The 18,209-nt window shown below is 35.6% G+C and overlaps 1 protein-coding gene across 5 annotated transcripts in view; it reads left to right on the top strand.

Moving 5' to 3' along the window:
• lyst (lysosomal trafficking regulator) overlaps positions 1-17,420 on the top strand; it is a 93,397-nt gene extending 75,977 nt beyond the window's left edge. For all 5 annotated transcript variants that reach the window (XM_027150208.2, XM_027150209.2, XM_027150205.2 and 2 more), the window contains 8 exons: positions 386-575; positions 1,972-2,108; positions 2,463-2,552; positions 5,077-5,216; positions 5,941-6,038; positions 14,109-14,265; positions 14,885-14,956; positions 16,226-17,420. In XM_027150208.2, the coding sequence (XP_027006009.2) occupies positions 386-575; positions 1,972-2,108; positions 2,463-2,552; positions 5,077-5,216; positions 5,941-6,038; positions 14,109-14,265; positions 14,885-14,956; positions 16,226-16,364 (1,023 nt within the window). In that variant the 3' untranslated portion in view covers positions 16,365-17,420. The remainder of the gene's footprint in view (positions 1-385; positions 576-1,971; positions 2,109-2,462; positions 2,553-5,076; positions 5,217-5,940; positions 6,039-14,108; positions 14,266-14,884; positions 14,957-16,225) is intronic.
• Positions 17,421-18,209: the final 789 nt, after the last annotated feature.

The raw sequence follows: 18,209 nt of genomic DNA, 5'->3' as shown, positions 1-18,209 counted from the left end.
ACAAAGTATTAACAACAGGGGTGCCAATAATTGTGGGACACATGATTTCAAGTTGGGTCTATATATATATATACTCCTCTCTTCTGTAAAGCTGCTTTGAGACAATGGGAATTGTTAAAAGTGCTATACAGTTTAAATTTGAATTTAAGACCTCATCCTTTGTGAATAAGGCACAATGTCACATGATAAGTGCTGTAAATATGATGATGAAAACTTCAAAAACACATACACAATATAGTATAAAAATGCAAATTGTGAAACTGCATTGAAAAAACGTATTGTGCTTAGGCTCTGCTTCTGTGGGCTTTGCTTCTTTCACTATTTCGAGGAATTAAAATTTATTGCCATACTATGAGGTTTTGCAAGCCCTTTTTCTGTTTTTCAGAGTCCTTTACCATGGATTAAGGGCTTAAAATGGGGTGAGTATGTGGGCTCACCTAGTGCTCCTGACCCTGTGGTGTGTTTCAGCCAGCCACACGGAGAGTGCTTTGGCTCACTGTTGGCACTGCCTACCCGAGCCATCTGTGGCCTCTCCTGCAAGTTCTGCCTTATGATGATCTACAGCAAGGAGCAGGGTGGGGGACATGCACATTAACACACATCATATGTTACACACAAAAAAATTACTGCACAATCACTGAATCAAACCAAATCATTGTGTGTATTGATCTCTCATAAAACTGTACAGGGATACACCCTCAGAGCTTTCTCTACCAGATAAAGTATTTATCTTGTGTATTTAATCTGCTAAACTGCACACAATCATGTTATTGCATAATATAATAAAGCTCTTACAACTTGTAGAGGCCACACAAAAATATTTTAGAATGGTGTGGCCATTTCCTCTGTTTTGCTGTATAATTAAATTATTTGGGTTTAAGATCAGAAGATAAATTATAATACATCTAGATGTGTTAAACAACCTTTTGCTTTTTACCATGCCATTTTTCAAGTAATTTTGCATCATGTGACTGACAGGTGTTTCATGTTGCCCAGGTGGTTGGATACCCTGCTAGATTCGTTATTTAAAAAAATAAGAGTTTTGAATGTGTACTCCTGATTTGAGCCCTGGGGTTTGTCTGTGAATACAGCATTTGTTAAACAATATCAAAAGGATAAAACAACATGAAGGGCAAAAGCAGAGAAAAGAAGGAAGTTGAAAATCAGAGCCATTGCACAAGTATTATGAAGCCAGTATAACAATTTGAAATGTCCTGAAAAGTAAATAATCCACTGGAGTACTAACAACCTGACATAGGGCAGCCAAAGAAAATGACAGCAGTTAATTATATTGTGAGTGTGAGTATTTTTTAAAATCTATTTAAAAAAAAAACGGCAGTCAGAGGAAAAAATAAATTACTCATGATTCAAAACATAGCTCATCAGTCAAGAATTGTGGATGTAGTGTCATGGCGTCGGCTTTCATGGCTCCTGTTGGAACAAGAAAGACAGAGTAGAGACAGAGAGAGAATGCACAACACAAGAATGCAGTTTGGCGATGTCAGTGTGCTGCTGGTTTCTTACAGTACTTGCAGGCTAGGGATATGCAACCAAATATTAAGTATTATTTACTTTCCTTTACAACTGAAAGTTATTTAACAAATCTACAGGTGCATCTCAATTAGAATGTCATGGAAAAGTTCATTTGTTTTAGTAATTCAACTAATTTTTTAATTGGTCTTTTGAAGTATTCAAATTTTTTGTGAATTATAATTGGTAGGTTTTTGTTAAATGTGAGCCAAAATCATTACAATTAAAAGAACCAAAGACTTACTTCAGTCTGTGTGTACTGAATTTATATAATACTGAAATAAATGAACTTTTCCATGACATTCCATTTTATTGAGATACACCTGTAGATGTAAATATAATAAAAATGAAAGCTTAAGTTCTGATCTATTTCTTACTTTGAGTCAACGGTATGTCTTTTGTTGCAATGATGTTCTTAACTCGCCACTCACTGTTACATAGGTGTGAGAAGTATGCATAGCACAGATATCCAGTGGTCCGCTATTCTCAGCTGGGGCTACTGTGACAATACCCTGCGACTCAAGAGCAAGCAAAGTGAGCCACCCATCAATTATATCCAGTGTTCTCCGCTCCATCAGGTCAGACTCTAATAGCATTGTTGACAAGAAAACAAAACAAACTTTTGTTGAAAAATTAGTGGTTTTAATAATCTAACAGCTTGATAGTGTGTAATTTTAACTGGTAGCTGCAAAGTATCATTAACTTTACATTGTTTAATTTGCTTAATATGCCCAATATATATTTATCCCATCAAATCTTTTGCTCATTCCTGTGTTGAATTTATTTAAAAAAAAATGTGCACAAAACCACTTCAAATCCAAGAGTCTTGAGTTATTTTGAATGGAAAATCTTTTTCCTCCTGTGTCATCTACTTTATTGTAATTTATAAGTTTGATTCCCATGAAGCATACTGTACTCTCACTCACTCTTAGGTAACAAGTTGTGCCTGGGTGTCTGATGGTTGTCAGCTGTTTACAGGCAGTAAATGTGGAGTCATCACTGCCTACAGCAACCGCTTTGTGGTAGGTTACTACAGATTGGCATATTGGCATAGAATCACTCTCCTGTTTCTATGCCTATGTGATCCCATAATTATATCAAACACACATGCACAGCAATTTTATATTGGTCTCATTTGTCATTTCATTGTTGCCCCTGTTGCAAATAAAAAATGTAAAAAAAAAATAAAAAAAAAAGGGAACGAGACATACGAATTTTTTGAGATACGAGCTGTGATTCGACCAAATTTTTGCCTTGAGATAAGAGCAAATTTTTGAGATACGAGCATCCGAGCCGCCGAAACAAAGATCCCCAACAACCACATGTGCTCTGTTTCCCCAGCCTCAGCTTCCCGCGTCTCACTCTGTTAAAGCCGCCTTTCCACTGCACACGGCAAACGACGGCAGATAAAACGGAAGTCATTCATTTCCTATGGAGAATCGCAAAGGGGTTGCGTGAGGTGCCGACTATCTGTGGATCCGTAATTTTCGGATCCGTTTTGAGCGTTGGATCAGTTAAAAAATTTGAACTTGTGCGACTACACCGCATCTGATATGTCGACCGGACATGTTTTTATTAAAACGACCGTCAGATGTTAGTGAGGAAAGAGTGACAAAAAAGCAAAAACAAGTGAAGAGAAAAGCGATGAAGAAAATTAAGCAAAATTAATGTAAAGAAAACAGAAATTGTAGCAATTAAGTTCAGTTAAGAGAAACCAAGCATCGCGTTAGTTCTGGCAAGCCAAGTTGTCAAGTGTGCATCAGCTGATAATCAGCTGTCCACGACGTGCACAAATCCGGTTACGACATCCATATTACCCGACCATTTAAATTCCCATTCATTGAGCCACTTTCTAGCGCTTCGCTCATGCTGCGATTTAAACTCCCTCCTCCAACCCTGACTCCACCATGCCGGAACCCGTGTTCGTTGTACCAGTTTATGTCATAAATCTCCACATATTTTTCTCTCTCTCCCTCTCTCTCTAATTATTTAATTATTTATTTATCCAATTATTCATTTATTATTTTCCAAAAAAAAAAAAAAAACTCTATGCATGGTTCTGTTATACGGGGGGTCTATTCTATTTCTAGTTGCTGCTCTCCCCACTCTGTTTATGCATGCGCACAGACGGGCGCGTGGATTCTTGCTCAGAACAGAACCGTACCACCAACACTAACTGTATGCTATCATCTAATAAATTCTCATTTGACAAAGTGGTCCTGACAAAATTTCAGTTAAGTTCATTAATTTTAGTGAAGTTTAGTTAAGTTCCATTTAAGTGTAAAGTAGCATTAAGAGTGCGAGTAAGTGAACGACAGTGAAAGTGTAATTCCTCCTATGTCCTCCGCCTGTTTACTCCTGCCTGTTTACTCCTGCCTGTTTACCTCCTAAAACCAGTTTATTTTTTTAACCTTCTCTTTTATTACTGTATGTTTTTCTCTTTTATTACTGTATATTTTCATTTATAAATATAGTTACTGTATATTTTTCATATTCAAAACACAAACAAAACAAGTGGAGTGGAATTTTGCGAGCTGGAACGGATTAATGGGATTTCAATAAATTTAAATGGGGAAAATAGCTTTGAAATACGTACAAGAAATTTGAGATACGATCAAGGTCACGGAACGAATTAAACTCATATCTTGAGGTATTACTATATAGAATATATATATTTCACGTGAGGTGCCTGCATTGATAAGTTATCATAGAATAAATGCAAAATATGACTGGACGGATGTAGACCTCAAAATAAAGATTATTTTAATTTTATTTTTTATTTATGGCTTATTAGATGTGAGTTTCTGCAGTGGAAAAAAGCATACATGAGATTACATTTATTTAATAGGATTCGATTATGAATGATGGGTGCAAGAAAGTGAGAGCGAGAGAGAGAAAGAAAGAGAGCATGCATAAGCAAAGAGAAAGTTACATTTTTGGTTTAATTTGAAAAAGAAAAAAACAGCGAAGTTATCACCTCATTGATATATTACGTAGCTTACAGTAGTGAAGCTTTTATTATTTATTTAAATTTTAATATTTTTATTTTATTAAATTAACCGGGTACAGGTTGAAAAGTAGCTGATGAATGTGTTTTTTACTGTAGGAAAAGATATTAACCTAATGTGTTCATATTGATTTTGAAGCATGCATCTGTCTACACACATTTGCATTTAATTTCTTAAATATGTTATTAAAAAAGCACATTTAGTGCAGTTTATTTTTTTTTATTTGTTTATACAAATAAAAAAAAACTGCACTAAATGTGCTTTTTTAATAACATATTTAAGAAATTGATAGTACCTATGGAATGTTAATTCTTGATTTTCATTAAGTGGGGCCTGTATGAACCCTGTAATGAATTGTTGTTTCTTAGTTGCAAACCTAATTTTAGACAATCGTCTGGTTATCTTCCCATTTTATTTTGTATTTATAAGGCTTCTAATCAAACACAGATCTAATAACATATCTTGTATGGAATCTACCTGGGAATTGCTGTTTTGTACAAAGTTCTTTCTTTTTTTTTTTCCTGTTTTCCTATTCTAGGCTTCTGAGATGGAAGTCGAGTCTCAGGTTCACTTGTATGGACATACTGATGAGGTCACATGTCTTTTTGTCTGTAAACCATACAGTATCCTGATCAGTGTCAGCCAAGATGGAACAGGCATCATATGGGATCTCAATCGGTTTGTGTACATGTGTCTGCCTGTGTGTTCTGTAGTCATGCCTAGCACTTAATAATCATGAGCAATATTTAGACGAGAGGATGTTTTAAGTGTGATGAAACTCATGTTGATGGCTTCACATTAATGCAGAACAAATGAATTACCAGATACTATTTTTTGCAACAAATATTTGCATCATACATCATAATACGATCAAACAATTTCTCATCATTTATAGAAAACTACAATCATGTATTGGAAAATGTGATAGGTGCTGACAGGTCTCTCCTGTTAAAGTGATTCCACTTCTGAATGTCTACTCTTGGTTTGAGTCCTGGGATTCAGATGACTACAATTGTTGTTAAAAAGGATAAACCAACATGAAAACCCAAGGGGTGTCTATATGATAAAATCAAGCAGTTTTGAAGCTAAGAAAAGAGGGAAAGTCTTTCAGAGCTATTGCAAAATCATTGGGCATAGACAAATCAAAATTTGAAGTGTCCTAAAAAATATTGAAACACAGTCTACTTTACAACCAGACATGGAACAGATCAGCCAGGGAAAACAACAGCAGTTCTTGACAGAAATATTATGAGAGCTATAAAGGAATCTGAAAACAACAGTCAGTAACATTTTCAAAGAAATGCAAAGAAGATCCAGAAGAGGTTTTTTGTCACCTGTTTCTTGTTTGTTTATAAAAGATGATGAAAATCAAACTTGCGTAACAGATATTTTGTGTCGTTAGCCTGTGCTATGTGCAGAGTCTCACTGGCCACAAAAGTCCTGTGAATGCTGTGTCAGCAAGCGAGACAACAGGAGACATTGCGACTGTCTGTGACTCAGGTGAGTTACTTTGGTCTCCAGAACAATTAGTACCTGAATTATGTTCACATGTTTCTTAGTTTCCTATAATCTGTATGCATTAGGATTCATTCAAAATACTTTTGGCTGAAATCAAACTGATCCTGTCACTCTGCACTTCTTGAAGGTCTCTCCCTATTTACTTTCCATAGTCCTTTACAATAATCCAACCTAGAGGTAAGAAAAGCATGAACTAGTGTTTTTGCATTGTGTATTGCCATCATATTTCTTATCTTAGCAATATTTCTCAGATGAAAGAAGGCTACCATAGTTAGCTATATAATATTATCTATATGAGCTTCAAATGAGAGACCGCAGTTATATGCCGGAGTCAGACCAAGGTATTTAACTGCTGCACAAGATGAAATAAAAAGACCATCCAAGGTTACTCTGTAATAAAAAAGCTTACTTCTGGCTGTGTGTGGTCCTTGAACAAGCACTACTGTCTTGTCAGAGTTAAGTAGGATGAAGTTAGTAAGCATCGACTGTCTAATGTCCTTTACATATTCTTCAGTCTTAATAAGCTGGTGTATATCATCTGAATCATGCTGATAACGATTCAGGTGGAAGTTAATACCATGTTTATGAATAATTGCACCAAGGAACAGCATATATAAGGAGAAAAGCAGTGGGCCTAAAACAGAACCTTGTGGAACACCTTTGTATGCTTAAAGAAGTCAACATTTAGATTGATAAACTAATAACGATCAATAAATTAGACCTGAGCCAGGTGAGGGTTGTCCCCTTAACACCAACATTTTCTAGTCTATCAAGTAGAATAGCATGGTTAATGGTGTCAAAGTTAAAGTTAAAGTTACACCGGAAAGGTGTTACCAACAACTATTGTCAGAGACCAGTAGCAAGCTACTGTATTTACCACTTTAGCCAGTGCTGTCTCTGTGCTATGATGGTGTGGAAAACATGAGCGTAACTGTTTAGCTATGACCTTTTCTAGGATCTTGGAACTAAAGGGGACGTTTGATTTTAGATATATTTGGACAAACATATCAGGGGTTTGCTAGTCACTGCTAGTTTCAAAGATTTAGGCACATAGTCAGTGCTAAGGGAAGAATTTATTATTTTTTAAAGGGTTTCAATAGGTAATCGGACTACTGCTATTATCTGTTGAAAGAAATATATAGGTGAGGGATCCAGAATGCAGGTTGATCATTTTAAAATTAAAAAAATCTCAAATTAAAACAGTCTCTTGAAGGGGAGTAAAATAGTTAAGAGTTATGACCAGAAACAGCTATATTATTATCTACAGCATTATCTATCTTATTGTTGGTTTTAATTAAGTTGGCTTTGTAGAAGCCAACATTCTGATTTCCGTTATAAGCTTATTATTATTATTAATGGTGCTTGCAAAGCATCATTATTGTTATTCTGCATACTTATTATTATCAATGGTGCTTGCAAAGCATCATTATTGTTATTCTGCATACTTATTGTTAATATTATTAATGGTGCTTGCAAAGCATCATTATTGTTATTCTGCATACTTATTATTATTATTATTATTATTATTATTATTATTATTATTATTATTATTATTATTAATGGTGCTTGCAAAGCATTGTTATTGTTATTCTGCATACTTATTATTATTATTATTATTATTATTATTATTAATGGTGCTTGCAAAGCATTGTTATTGTTATTCTGCATACTTATTATTATTATTATTATTATTATTATTATTATTATTATTATTAATGGTGCTTGCAAAGCATTGTTATTGTTATTCTGCATACTTATTATTATTATTAATGGTGCTTGCAAAGCATCATTATTATTGTTATTCTGCATACTTATTAATGTGCTTGCTAAAGCACATTCTTATTCTCTTGCATACTTTATTATTATTATTATTATTATTATTATTATTATTATTATTATTATTATTATTTTGTCTTTTGTTCTCTCTGTACATGTAAAGGAGACTGTCAATACATGTAACTATCAACTCCACACTATCAATCCAATGATTCCACAAGTATTGGCCCCCGGTCAATACACTTTTGTCCAAAAGTATTGGCACCCCACCGGGTATTCACGTGACGTCATGTGTAGCCCCGCCCCCAAACAACTGTTCTATGCAGTATAATAGTAAGCAGAATTCCATAATAACTGCAGTTTTGACATGAAATGTAAAGTTTAAAAAAAGTATTGGCACACCCCCCCCCCCGGTATTCACGTGATGTCACGTGTAGCCCCGCCCCCAAAATAAGCGAAATCATAAATTTTGCACAACATGGACATGTCATATATCAAAACACTCTGCCCAATGAGGGGAAGTGCCTCACGTGTGTTTTGGTGGCGTTACGTGACGTCACGTGTAGCCCCGCCCCCCAAATAAGCGAAATCATAAATTTTGCACAACATGGACGTGTCATATATCAAAACACTCAGCCCAATAAGGGGAAGTGCCTCACGTGTGTTTTAGTGACGTCACGTGTAGCCCCCCCCAAATAAGCGAAATAATACATTTTGCACAACATGGACGTGTCATATATCAAAACACTCAGCACGATGAGGGGAACTGCCTCACGCGTGTTTTGGTCACGTCATGTGACGTCACGTGTTGCCCCGCCCCCCAAATAAGCAAAATCCTAAATTTTGCACAACATGGACTTGTCCTATATCAAAACACTCAGCCCGATGAGGGGAACTGCCTCACGCGTGTTTTGGTCACGTCACGTTATGTCACGTGTAGCCCCGCCCCCAAAGTATGCGAAATCAAAAAGTTAGCACAACATAGACATGTGATATATCAAAACACTCAGCCCGATGAGGGGAACTGCCTCACGCGTGTTTTGGTCACGTCACGTGACGTCACGTGTAGCCCCGCCCCCAAAACAAGCGAAATCAAAAATTTGCACAACATGGACATGTGACACATCAAAACACTCAGCACAATGAGGGGAACTACCCCACGGGTATTGTGGTCACATCACATGAAAATTAAAAATTTGCACAACATGGACATGTGACATATCATAACACTCAGCACAATGAGGGGAACTGCCCCACGGGTATTCTTGTCACGTCATGTAACTTCACGTGACTTCACGTGAAAATAAAAAATTTGCACAATATGGACATGTGACGTATGAAAACACTCAGCACAATGAGGGGAACTGCCCCACAGGTATTTTGGTCACGTCATGTGGGGCAGTTCATGTGGGGTCACATCATGTGGGGCAGTCACATGACGTCACAAGAAAATTAAAAATTTGCACAACATGGACATGTGACATATCAAAACACTCAGCACAATGAGGGGAACTGCCTCACGGGTATTCGGATCACGTCACATGCTCATGTCCACTCGCCTCCAAAAGTATTGGCACCCAAGCGGTTCAGTAGCTTTCACAATTTTTCTGTCCACTTGCCTCCAAAAGTAACACTGACCCTTATGTCCACTAGCCTCCAAAAAGCACCAGCCTTTGTGAATACTTGCACCTTCAAATCCAACATCAAAGTTTGTTGCGACAATCTTTACAAATCTAGTTTAGTATTCTGATTTTTCTGCTTGATATTCTCAATTTTTCCATTGAACTAATTCATCTTCATTGCAGCTGCATATTGATGGGTGCTTTTCTACAGGGGTTTTACGCTTACGTAGAATACGGCTTTGTAGAATCCAAAATTCTGTTTTTCTTAATTAAGCTTAGACAAAAATTTATCAAGAGTAACTCCTCCTAGGGCTTTGGAGCCACATGAACCAAATTTGGATATGGTGTAGACCCTGGTCTGAAGTTTGTTGCTACTATTTTTACTAAGTGATCTGAGTACGGTACTTCCCAGTACCGGGTCTCAAAGTGGCCTTTTTTCCCATAGACTCCCATTATAAATTTCGGAGGTTTATAACTCAGCATGCTTTCGATCTATCTAAACCAAACTCGGCCAGCTTCTTTAGGGTGATACTCTGAACAAAAGTTTAAATCGGTGTACCAACTGGCCTTTCGGTTGTCCCGCAGCCCCGCCGCCAAAATATGCAAAATCAAAAAACTTTTTACAACATGGACATGTGACATATCAAAACTCTCAGAACAATGAGGGGAACTTCCTCAGGAGTATGTGGATGATGTCACATGCTTGTCTCTCCAAATATTTTGGCAACCTAGCTTTCTGTCCAATTGCCTCCAAAAGCAACACTAACCCTTATGTCCAATTGCCTCCAAAAAGCACCATCCGTTGCGAATACTTACATCGTCAAAGCCAACATCAAAGTTTGTCGCGACAAACTTTACAAATCTAGTTATGAGTTAATTTTGCTACAGTATTAGATAAAAATTTAGTATTTAGGAATTTATTTTATTTTTGGAAGTGGGAATATATTTGCTATATTTAATCCAAAGGTTAGAATCAGATCAAGAGAGTGACCTCTGTGAAAGTTTCCCACATTTAATGCTTTGTCTAAAGAAACAACTAGGTTTGAAATTAATCTACGCAGAGAAATTCAGAATATGGCCACAGGGATATGTAAATAACAATTATTGGAATTGGCTCAATAGACTTATTTCTTGTGGCTACATATTTTAAGTTAGTATATGGAACTTCAGATGTGTTAAATTTATGACTAGACTTTGGTGTGACACCTAGCTTATTATCATGGATAACTGTGACTGGCAGACAAGCTTTATTTAATGTAATCCATGTTAACCATTTAATCCACATGTAACATGTAATCCATGTAATCATTTAATCCATGTTAACTTAAGCATAGAATACTAAACTTCTGATCACAAATCATTCCATTAACAAGTGCTCTAGCTTCAGATCAAAGGTGCGAGATGTACATTCATTACAATCTTATTTTATACTAAGGTTATTATAAGGTTACTAAAACAAATTTTGTTTATACATTTTTGTTAAGCTCAGGAAACAGACAGTTTCTATATTGTGAACCCTGTGTTACAACATCAGAACACCATATTAAAATGGTCAGAATTGGATTTCCTTTGCTTGCTGTTTGAAGACAGAACCCTACGATAGGAATGAAAAAAGAAAGAAAGAAAAACACAGAAAACAACAGCATAATATATTAAGGAAAATGAGAAAATTAAATGGTATACGTTAAACAAAAATACATGCAGTAAATCCACAGCAAATGCATTAAACATAGAAAAAAATGCTGAAACAAATGTTTTCATTTATACTTATTGAGACTGTATCAGGAGTAAAAATATTCCAAATGTAATCTCTTCCATAAATGTGGGGCTATTAAGTGAAATACTTGGCCATTATGGATATTACCTGTTGCTGTTGACTTGAAGCTGCATGATTTTTTTTTTGCTGCCACCACATGGCTAGCTGATTATATAATTGCATGGATGTGTACAATAAAGTGGGTAGAGATTTCAAATTTCGAGGTTTTACGCCTACAGCTCAAATGACAAACATGTGGAGGTTCAGCTTAACATCATCTTAAACAGTTTTGGTAAAGCAAAAAGTGAAAGCTTTCAAAAAACTCAAAATGGAAATCCAATATAGCTGATAATGATGTTTCACCAAACACTACATAGTCCCATCTTGAGGTCAAATGACACCAATCTTCTTTTAAATTTGGTGTTTATTCAATGGAGCACTGCAGAGATATGACCTCTTCAATGTCTGACATATTATACAGCATATTTCAAAAGCACGTTTGTATAAATGTAAATGTCTCATTTTGTTCAATCATCATGAACCTATGTTACTTGACCCCTAACACACACAAAAACAACAGGACCTCTGTACTATATCGACCCCTAATCATAATAAAACTTTAACAAAAACAATAGTGTTCTAGGATCTATTAGGAAGATGTAGAAGGACACTATGAAAAACATTTTGACCTCTAAATATTCAATGAAGCACTGCAGAGATATGGCCTACATGTCTTTTCTTCAACATGTATCTTTGTTGCTTGACCCCTAATAATAAAAATATAAACAAAAACAATAGGGATATAGGAACTCCCAATAAAAAGAAAGGAAGAAATGAAAACACTATCAAACACAATATGTGGCTACATCTCTTCAGCACTAGATCCCTAATTACAGCTCTGAAGAAAAGTGTCCAATGCAAAATGATCAATTTCTATGGTTTTACTATTTATTTAACTTCAAGAAAAATTCAAGAATCAATATTTGGTGGAAAAGTCTTGATTTTTCAATTTGGGGAACATTGTCAGAGCAAAAAGAAGCACGTTTTCTTCCAGTTGAGTGCCTGATAACCAGCCTTGCTGAAGCACCCCTTTGATGGTGTATCATCACTGATACTCCATCAAATTGACATCTTGTAGTGCTACTTAAACACTGAGATTACTTATTAACATTTTAGGTTGTTTTCTTACTTTATCTACAGTATTGGTATGGCTGGGTTTATGTATACAGGAAGTAAAGCTCAATAAGTGTTTAGTGTGTATGATTACTTACACATAATTACTTTTTTATGTCAATAAAGATTTGACCATACTGCATAAGATATATGTTATCTTATAAGATATATATGCTATAGGCAAATGCTTTTGGATATCAAAGTTTAAGATAATGTGATTGGTGAAGGTGAAATTTAATGCTGATATCAGCTGCTTGACTGGCCTTTATCTCCAAGGGCTCTTCTATGCTGGCTCTAAATTTTCATCAATCCTGACATTCTACCCCTGACCCCTTGGAGTTTTGTCCTGGTGGCCCCTGGATTGATCTACATGTACAGCCAGTGACTCATGGGATTGCTGTGGATGGGGCCACCCAGAAACTTCTTTGAACCATTGTTGCGTTAGTCAGATGTATGGTCTGGTCTTCATCACCAATCATTTGAAGACTTTGGCAGGAAGGAATTAATGTTGGGTCCATGGTGAACTCAGAGTTTGTGCTGACCCATTAATTCCTCAGGAGCTCTCAGATGCACTATTATAAAATGTTGTAGAAATTACATTATTTACATTTACATTATTTACTGTCCAGTGTCACCTGAACCTCTCAAGGTTTCTTCCTCTTATCATATCAGGGAGTTTTTCCTTGCTACCGTCGCCTTCGGCTTGCTGATTAGGGATGGATGTTATTTCAAAAACATATTTTTAAATTCATTTTAAACTTTATATGTACACTGAACAAAATTATAAACACTTTTGTTTTTGCCCCCATTTTTCATGAGCTGAACTCAAAGATCTAAGACTTTTTCTATGTACACAAAAGGCCTATTTCTCTCAAATATTCTTCACAAATCTGTCTAAATCTGTGTTAGTGAGCACTTCTCCTTTGCCGAGTTAATCCATCCACCTCACAGGTGTGGCATATCAAGATGCTGATTAGACAGCATGTTTATTGCACAGGTGTGCTCTGACACAGATTTAGGCAGATTTAAGAAAAATAGGCCTTTAGTGTACATAGAAATGTCTTAGTTCAGCTCATGAAAAATGGGGACAAAAACAAAAGTGTTGCATTTATAATTTTGTTCAGTGTATGTATTTATTTATTTTTATTACTAATTTATATTTTTTTCTGTTTCTGTACGTCTGTAAAGCTGCTTTGTGAATTGTTAAAAGCAATTTCAAAATTTCATTTAATTAGATTAAATAGAAAACACACAAAATCCAAACTTATAAAAGTTCCCACAAAACTGTGCTTTCGTAGTAATAAGTAATAACTTATTCGTAATAATAATTAGTATAAGGAGTTAGGATAAGGAAAAATGGGTTTTTATTTAGGCATTCCGTGTAGGTATGAAAAAACTCAATTTTGCCCTTGCTGAAATGGCTCAGATGCTTTTACTTGCCTACACTACAACTTTGAGAACAGACTGTTTACTTGCCTACAATATGCCCCATGAAAGCTGCTATTTAGCAATATAATCAATTGAGATAATAAACAAGATTATATAATGATTGCCGAGTATCTGCCTCATGACAGTTGCTATTGTAACAAAATAATGTTATCCACTTCACTTGTCAGTAATTTATGCCAGTAATATTATAATCAGTGTATGTGCATGTGCTATAAAGATAATTAAATTAACTCTTTAGCAGTCTGTATTAGTGCTGTGCTTTTTTCCTTTGTGTAGTGGGTGGAGGAAGTGATTTGCGACTATGGACAGTAAATGGCGATCTGATTGGTCATGTCCACTGCCGAGAGAACATATGCTCTGTTGCATTCTCCAACCAGCCAGAGGGGGTCTCAGTTAATGTGATTGCAGGAGGTCTACATAATGGAGTTGTGAGGTAAGAATCTATAAATACAAATTACTTTTTACCTCAAAAAGCATGTTTATGTATATTATTTTTCTGATTATTCCTGACACTTTATTTCTAAAGAAAAAAAAAAAAAACGGGGTCAGTCATTGCAAATATGGAGTTTTGGGATTTTGAACATGACTCTCTGCCCTCACTGCTCCAAGGATGTAGTTTCAGTGCTCTGACCCAAACTCAGATATGCTCAAAAAATAAATACAAATAACTGTAACATTATTGACAAAGGTCATGTACTTAATGCTGTCTTCTTATTTTTATATACAGTTGTGCACAAAAGTTTGCATAATCTGAAAGAAATTGTTAAATTATGCCATATTGACTTGATGATTGTGCTATTCTGTATTAACTTGAGTCCTATAAGAAATAAAATAAATTAGTTTTGCCTTCTCACTCATGTTTCATTAAAAAATGGTACACATCTTGCAAATTCTCCCAAGGTATCAAAACGTTTGAGCACAACTGTATAGTTGCCTGTTTTAGTTCACAATGAGATGCCATATCAGCATATTATCTCTTTTATTTGTTCTTACTCTGTCATTGCTTTGCTTTCATTAATTCCCTCCCTTTTTCTGCCCACACACATACAAAGGCTGTGGAGCACATGGGACCTGAAGCCAGTGAGAGAGATAACCTTTCCAAAGTCAAACAAGCCTATATTAAGGTATGCTGTGCAGACACATCATGATAATCAATGATCACAAATGTTTGGAGAAATCAAATAGAAATGTGTGTGTATATAAATGTATGTATACTTTAATAATAATACATATACACCTGCCCATTCAATCACACATGTGTGTATATATATATATACACACATATATTCACTCCTGAACCAAGTCCAAAATGACAAAATATTAAGCTTTTAATGGTCTTGACATTAATCAGAAAATTAAGAATTATACAAATTCCTTCCTGTCCTCGTCAGACGTCCTATACCACTATGCTTACCGTATATATATCTTAAACGTAACAACATTGGTAAACTTGTGGGATAGATTTTTAATACTAATAACTATAGTAAGTCACTTTATCTATTTATTTATATCGTGTTAATTTCTGACCACTTATTTGTTGTTAAAAGTTTTTAAACCATTAAAATCTTAATATTTTGCTATTTGGTGCTTGGCCCTTTTTTGCCTAAAGCCACCTTCACACTGCATACGACAAACGGACATGACTGTCGGATTTCGCCCCCAGTGACAGTCACACGTAATGTGCAATATGATAGTGCAGACGTCAACATGGGAGAGAAGCTGATTCTCGCAGTCTCCGAACACCCGTTACTTTATGATCCAACTTTTTAATCATACAGAGATGCTTACAGGAAAAATGAAGCATAGAAGCGTGTTGCCGAGATTGTCGATCTTTCAGGTGTGTTGTATTTGCAAAATGTGCTAAATGTTTGCAAACTCAATTAGCATTTATTATGGTGAATGAAGTTAGGAGTACAATCAATGCAATCCAGAAAGACCGCGAATAATTTTTGAGGAAACATAGGAACAACATTAAAAATAATACAACATTTTTTTAACAACATTAAAAAAAATTATTACTTTTTATCAATAACAATTTAAAACAAAAAGATTGTTTTTGATAAAGTTTAAAAATTACTAAAGTTTATATTAATACTTTTTAATAATTCTTATCACCTCACACACACAAACCTGATTGGACATCATTGGAATATATCACATCCGGTCGGCATATCGGATGTGACTCTCCATAGGAAATTAATGACTTCCGGTTTGTCGTTTGTCGTGTGCAGTGTGAAGGCGGCTTAAGAGTGTAGCTTGAAGCAATTTGTGCTTTTAGACATTGGGGATTTTTATTCTAGGGTATATTGTGAGGAAATGGGTCAATTGTGACCATAAATGGATGCATTTAATCAGCAGAAATATTCTGATAACTCTGCTGAACTGTTTTACAGTCTTACTTTCTCTTGTGATGGACACCACCTGTACACAACGAACACTGAGGGCATGGTGATTGCTTGGTGTCGACGTGATCAGCAGCGCATGAAGCTACCTATGTTTTACTCATTCTTGAGCACCTATGCTGCAGGCTGAAAGAGTGGTGACTACACTCATTTACTGCTCTACAACCTTCAAAAAACTTCACATTCTTAGAATGAAATGAGGCCTGCATGAACCATATTAAAAGACCTGTGCCTCAAGGCATGAGAATCCCCACTTCGGATAGGGCATGTGTCCTAAAAGTAAATGCACTGTAAAAAGAGTGCTGTGTATCTTTGATGAAGATTGGAGAATATGTGTTTGTTGAGCTTTAATCATTTCTTTTTTCCTCATGTTCTTTCTTCATGCTTTGTTTCTTCTTCTACATGTGTTATGTAACACATCTTTTATTTTACTGGTTTAGTTTTTGGTTGTTGCAGTTGTACTTGTAGTTTTCTTTTTTTAACCACTCCATGTTATACATATTTGATGGTGTTTTATTTTGTGGTTTGACACTGCAAATCTGGATCTTTCTGAAAACCCAAATGGCTTTAAAGCTAATATAAGCATATTTTTCCTAATGCTCATGTATTCGCCCCAGCTATACCAGCAGCTTTGGACTGTAAACGTGTGCAAGTTAGTGTCTGAGTATGTTAGCATACAGAATTAATTATTTTGCTCTTATGTTGCAGCAAAGTTGAGTGCATGTACTGTAATGGTATTAATTAAGAATACTGGAGGTGGTAGAGAAATATTCCACCTTTCAAAAAAAATATATATATATATTGAATTCAAAACTTAGTCTTATTGTGACAGCTAGATGTAGCATTGAAATACCTGTCAAGGTCTGTCCCATTCACTAATTGCATCCATTTGCATCCAAGAGTCCATTTTGGAAATCATATGATAGCCACACTGTTAAACCTTATGTGTTTTGATAGTGTGAAAACAGTAATTTGACTTAAATAGATGATCATTTAATGATTTGGCCGCATTTGTCTCACTAACACTTTATTTTTTAAGAAAGGGAAAATAAAAGCAATTTCAAAATTAAGAACTATTAAGAATTAAGAACTACTACAGTTTTTGTTTCCTTATTATGCTTTCTTAGGACTGCATTTCCATTCCTGTACATTTTATCTGAGAATAAATGGGGGTGGTGTTTTTTCATTTTTTCTCATTTATACCATGTGGATAGACAAACAAATGTAGCTTTGATAGCATGTGGTGTGCATTCATCTGGTAAAAACCATTTGAAGCTTGTTTCAGAATGGAATCAAGCATGGAAGTAGTCAAGAAGTACCACAGTGATTGAAGAAGCACAGTGGTCTTTGTGCCCATGGCTGATGTTTTCACATAAAATTTAGAAATGACACTAAATTTGTGCCTAAGTGCTCATGTGTGCCTTGCTTTTATTTGACACTGGATCAAGTGGGATTTGGCAGAATTCATTGGCCAGTGTTTAGATGACATTTTATGGTTAATGAGTAATGGCTGGCAAGGTGGGGAGGCCCTGAGATGGGCAGGACTCCAAGTAAACCAAAGAATTTGGCAAGTAGAAGTGTGGTATCTGGGCTTCAACTTAGGCAATATACAGATCTGTCCCAAGATAGCAGATATTTGTAGCCTGCCTGAGAGTCAAGCTCAAAAACATTTTGAGGCCTTTTCACTGAGGTCTTCCATTTCATTAGACCACATACACAAGATGCCATAAAACAAGACTAATGGAAAATACACATTAAGCAGTCTTCTCAAATGTATCCCCAGGAAAAAAATTCTAGAATTCTGTCAATGGTTTTAATTGCTGTTGTTCACACTGCTGAAAAGTAGCCATGAAAATAGCTATTGCTTAAAGAACCATGCATGTTTTGTGAGCTGACATTTTTACCAGGTAAAAATATTTTTGTGTGGAGGCCTTCATTTTGCTCTCCCTTATCTTGCAACGTACATGATGGTAGC

This window comes from Tachysurus fulvidraco, chromosome 4 (genome assembly GCF_022655615.1).
Source record: "Tachysurus fulvidraco isolate hzauxx_2018 chromosome 4, HZAU_PFXX_2.0, whole genome shotgun sequence".
Taxonomy (NCBI): domain Eukaryota; kingdom Metazoa; phylum Chordata; class Actinopteri; order Siluriformes; family Bagridae; genus Tachysurus; species Tachysurus fulvidraco.
This window is presented reverse-complemented; position numbering and strand designations above follow the sequence as displayed.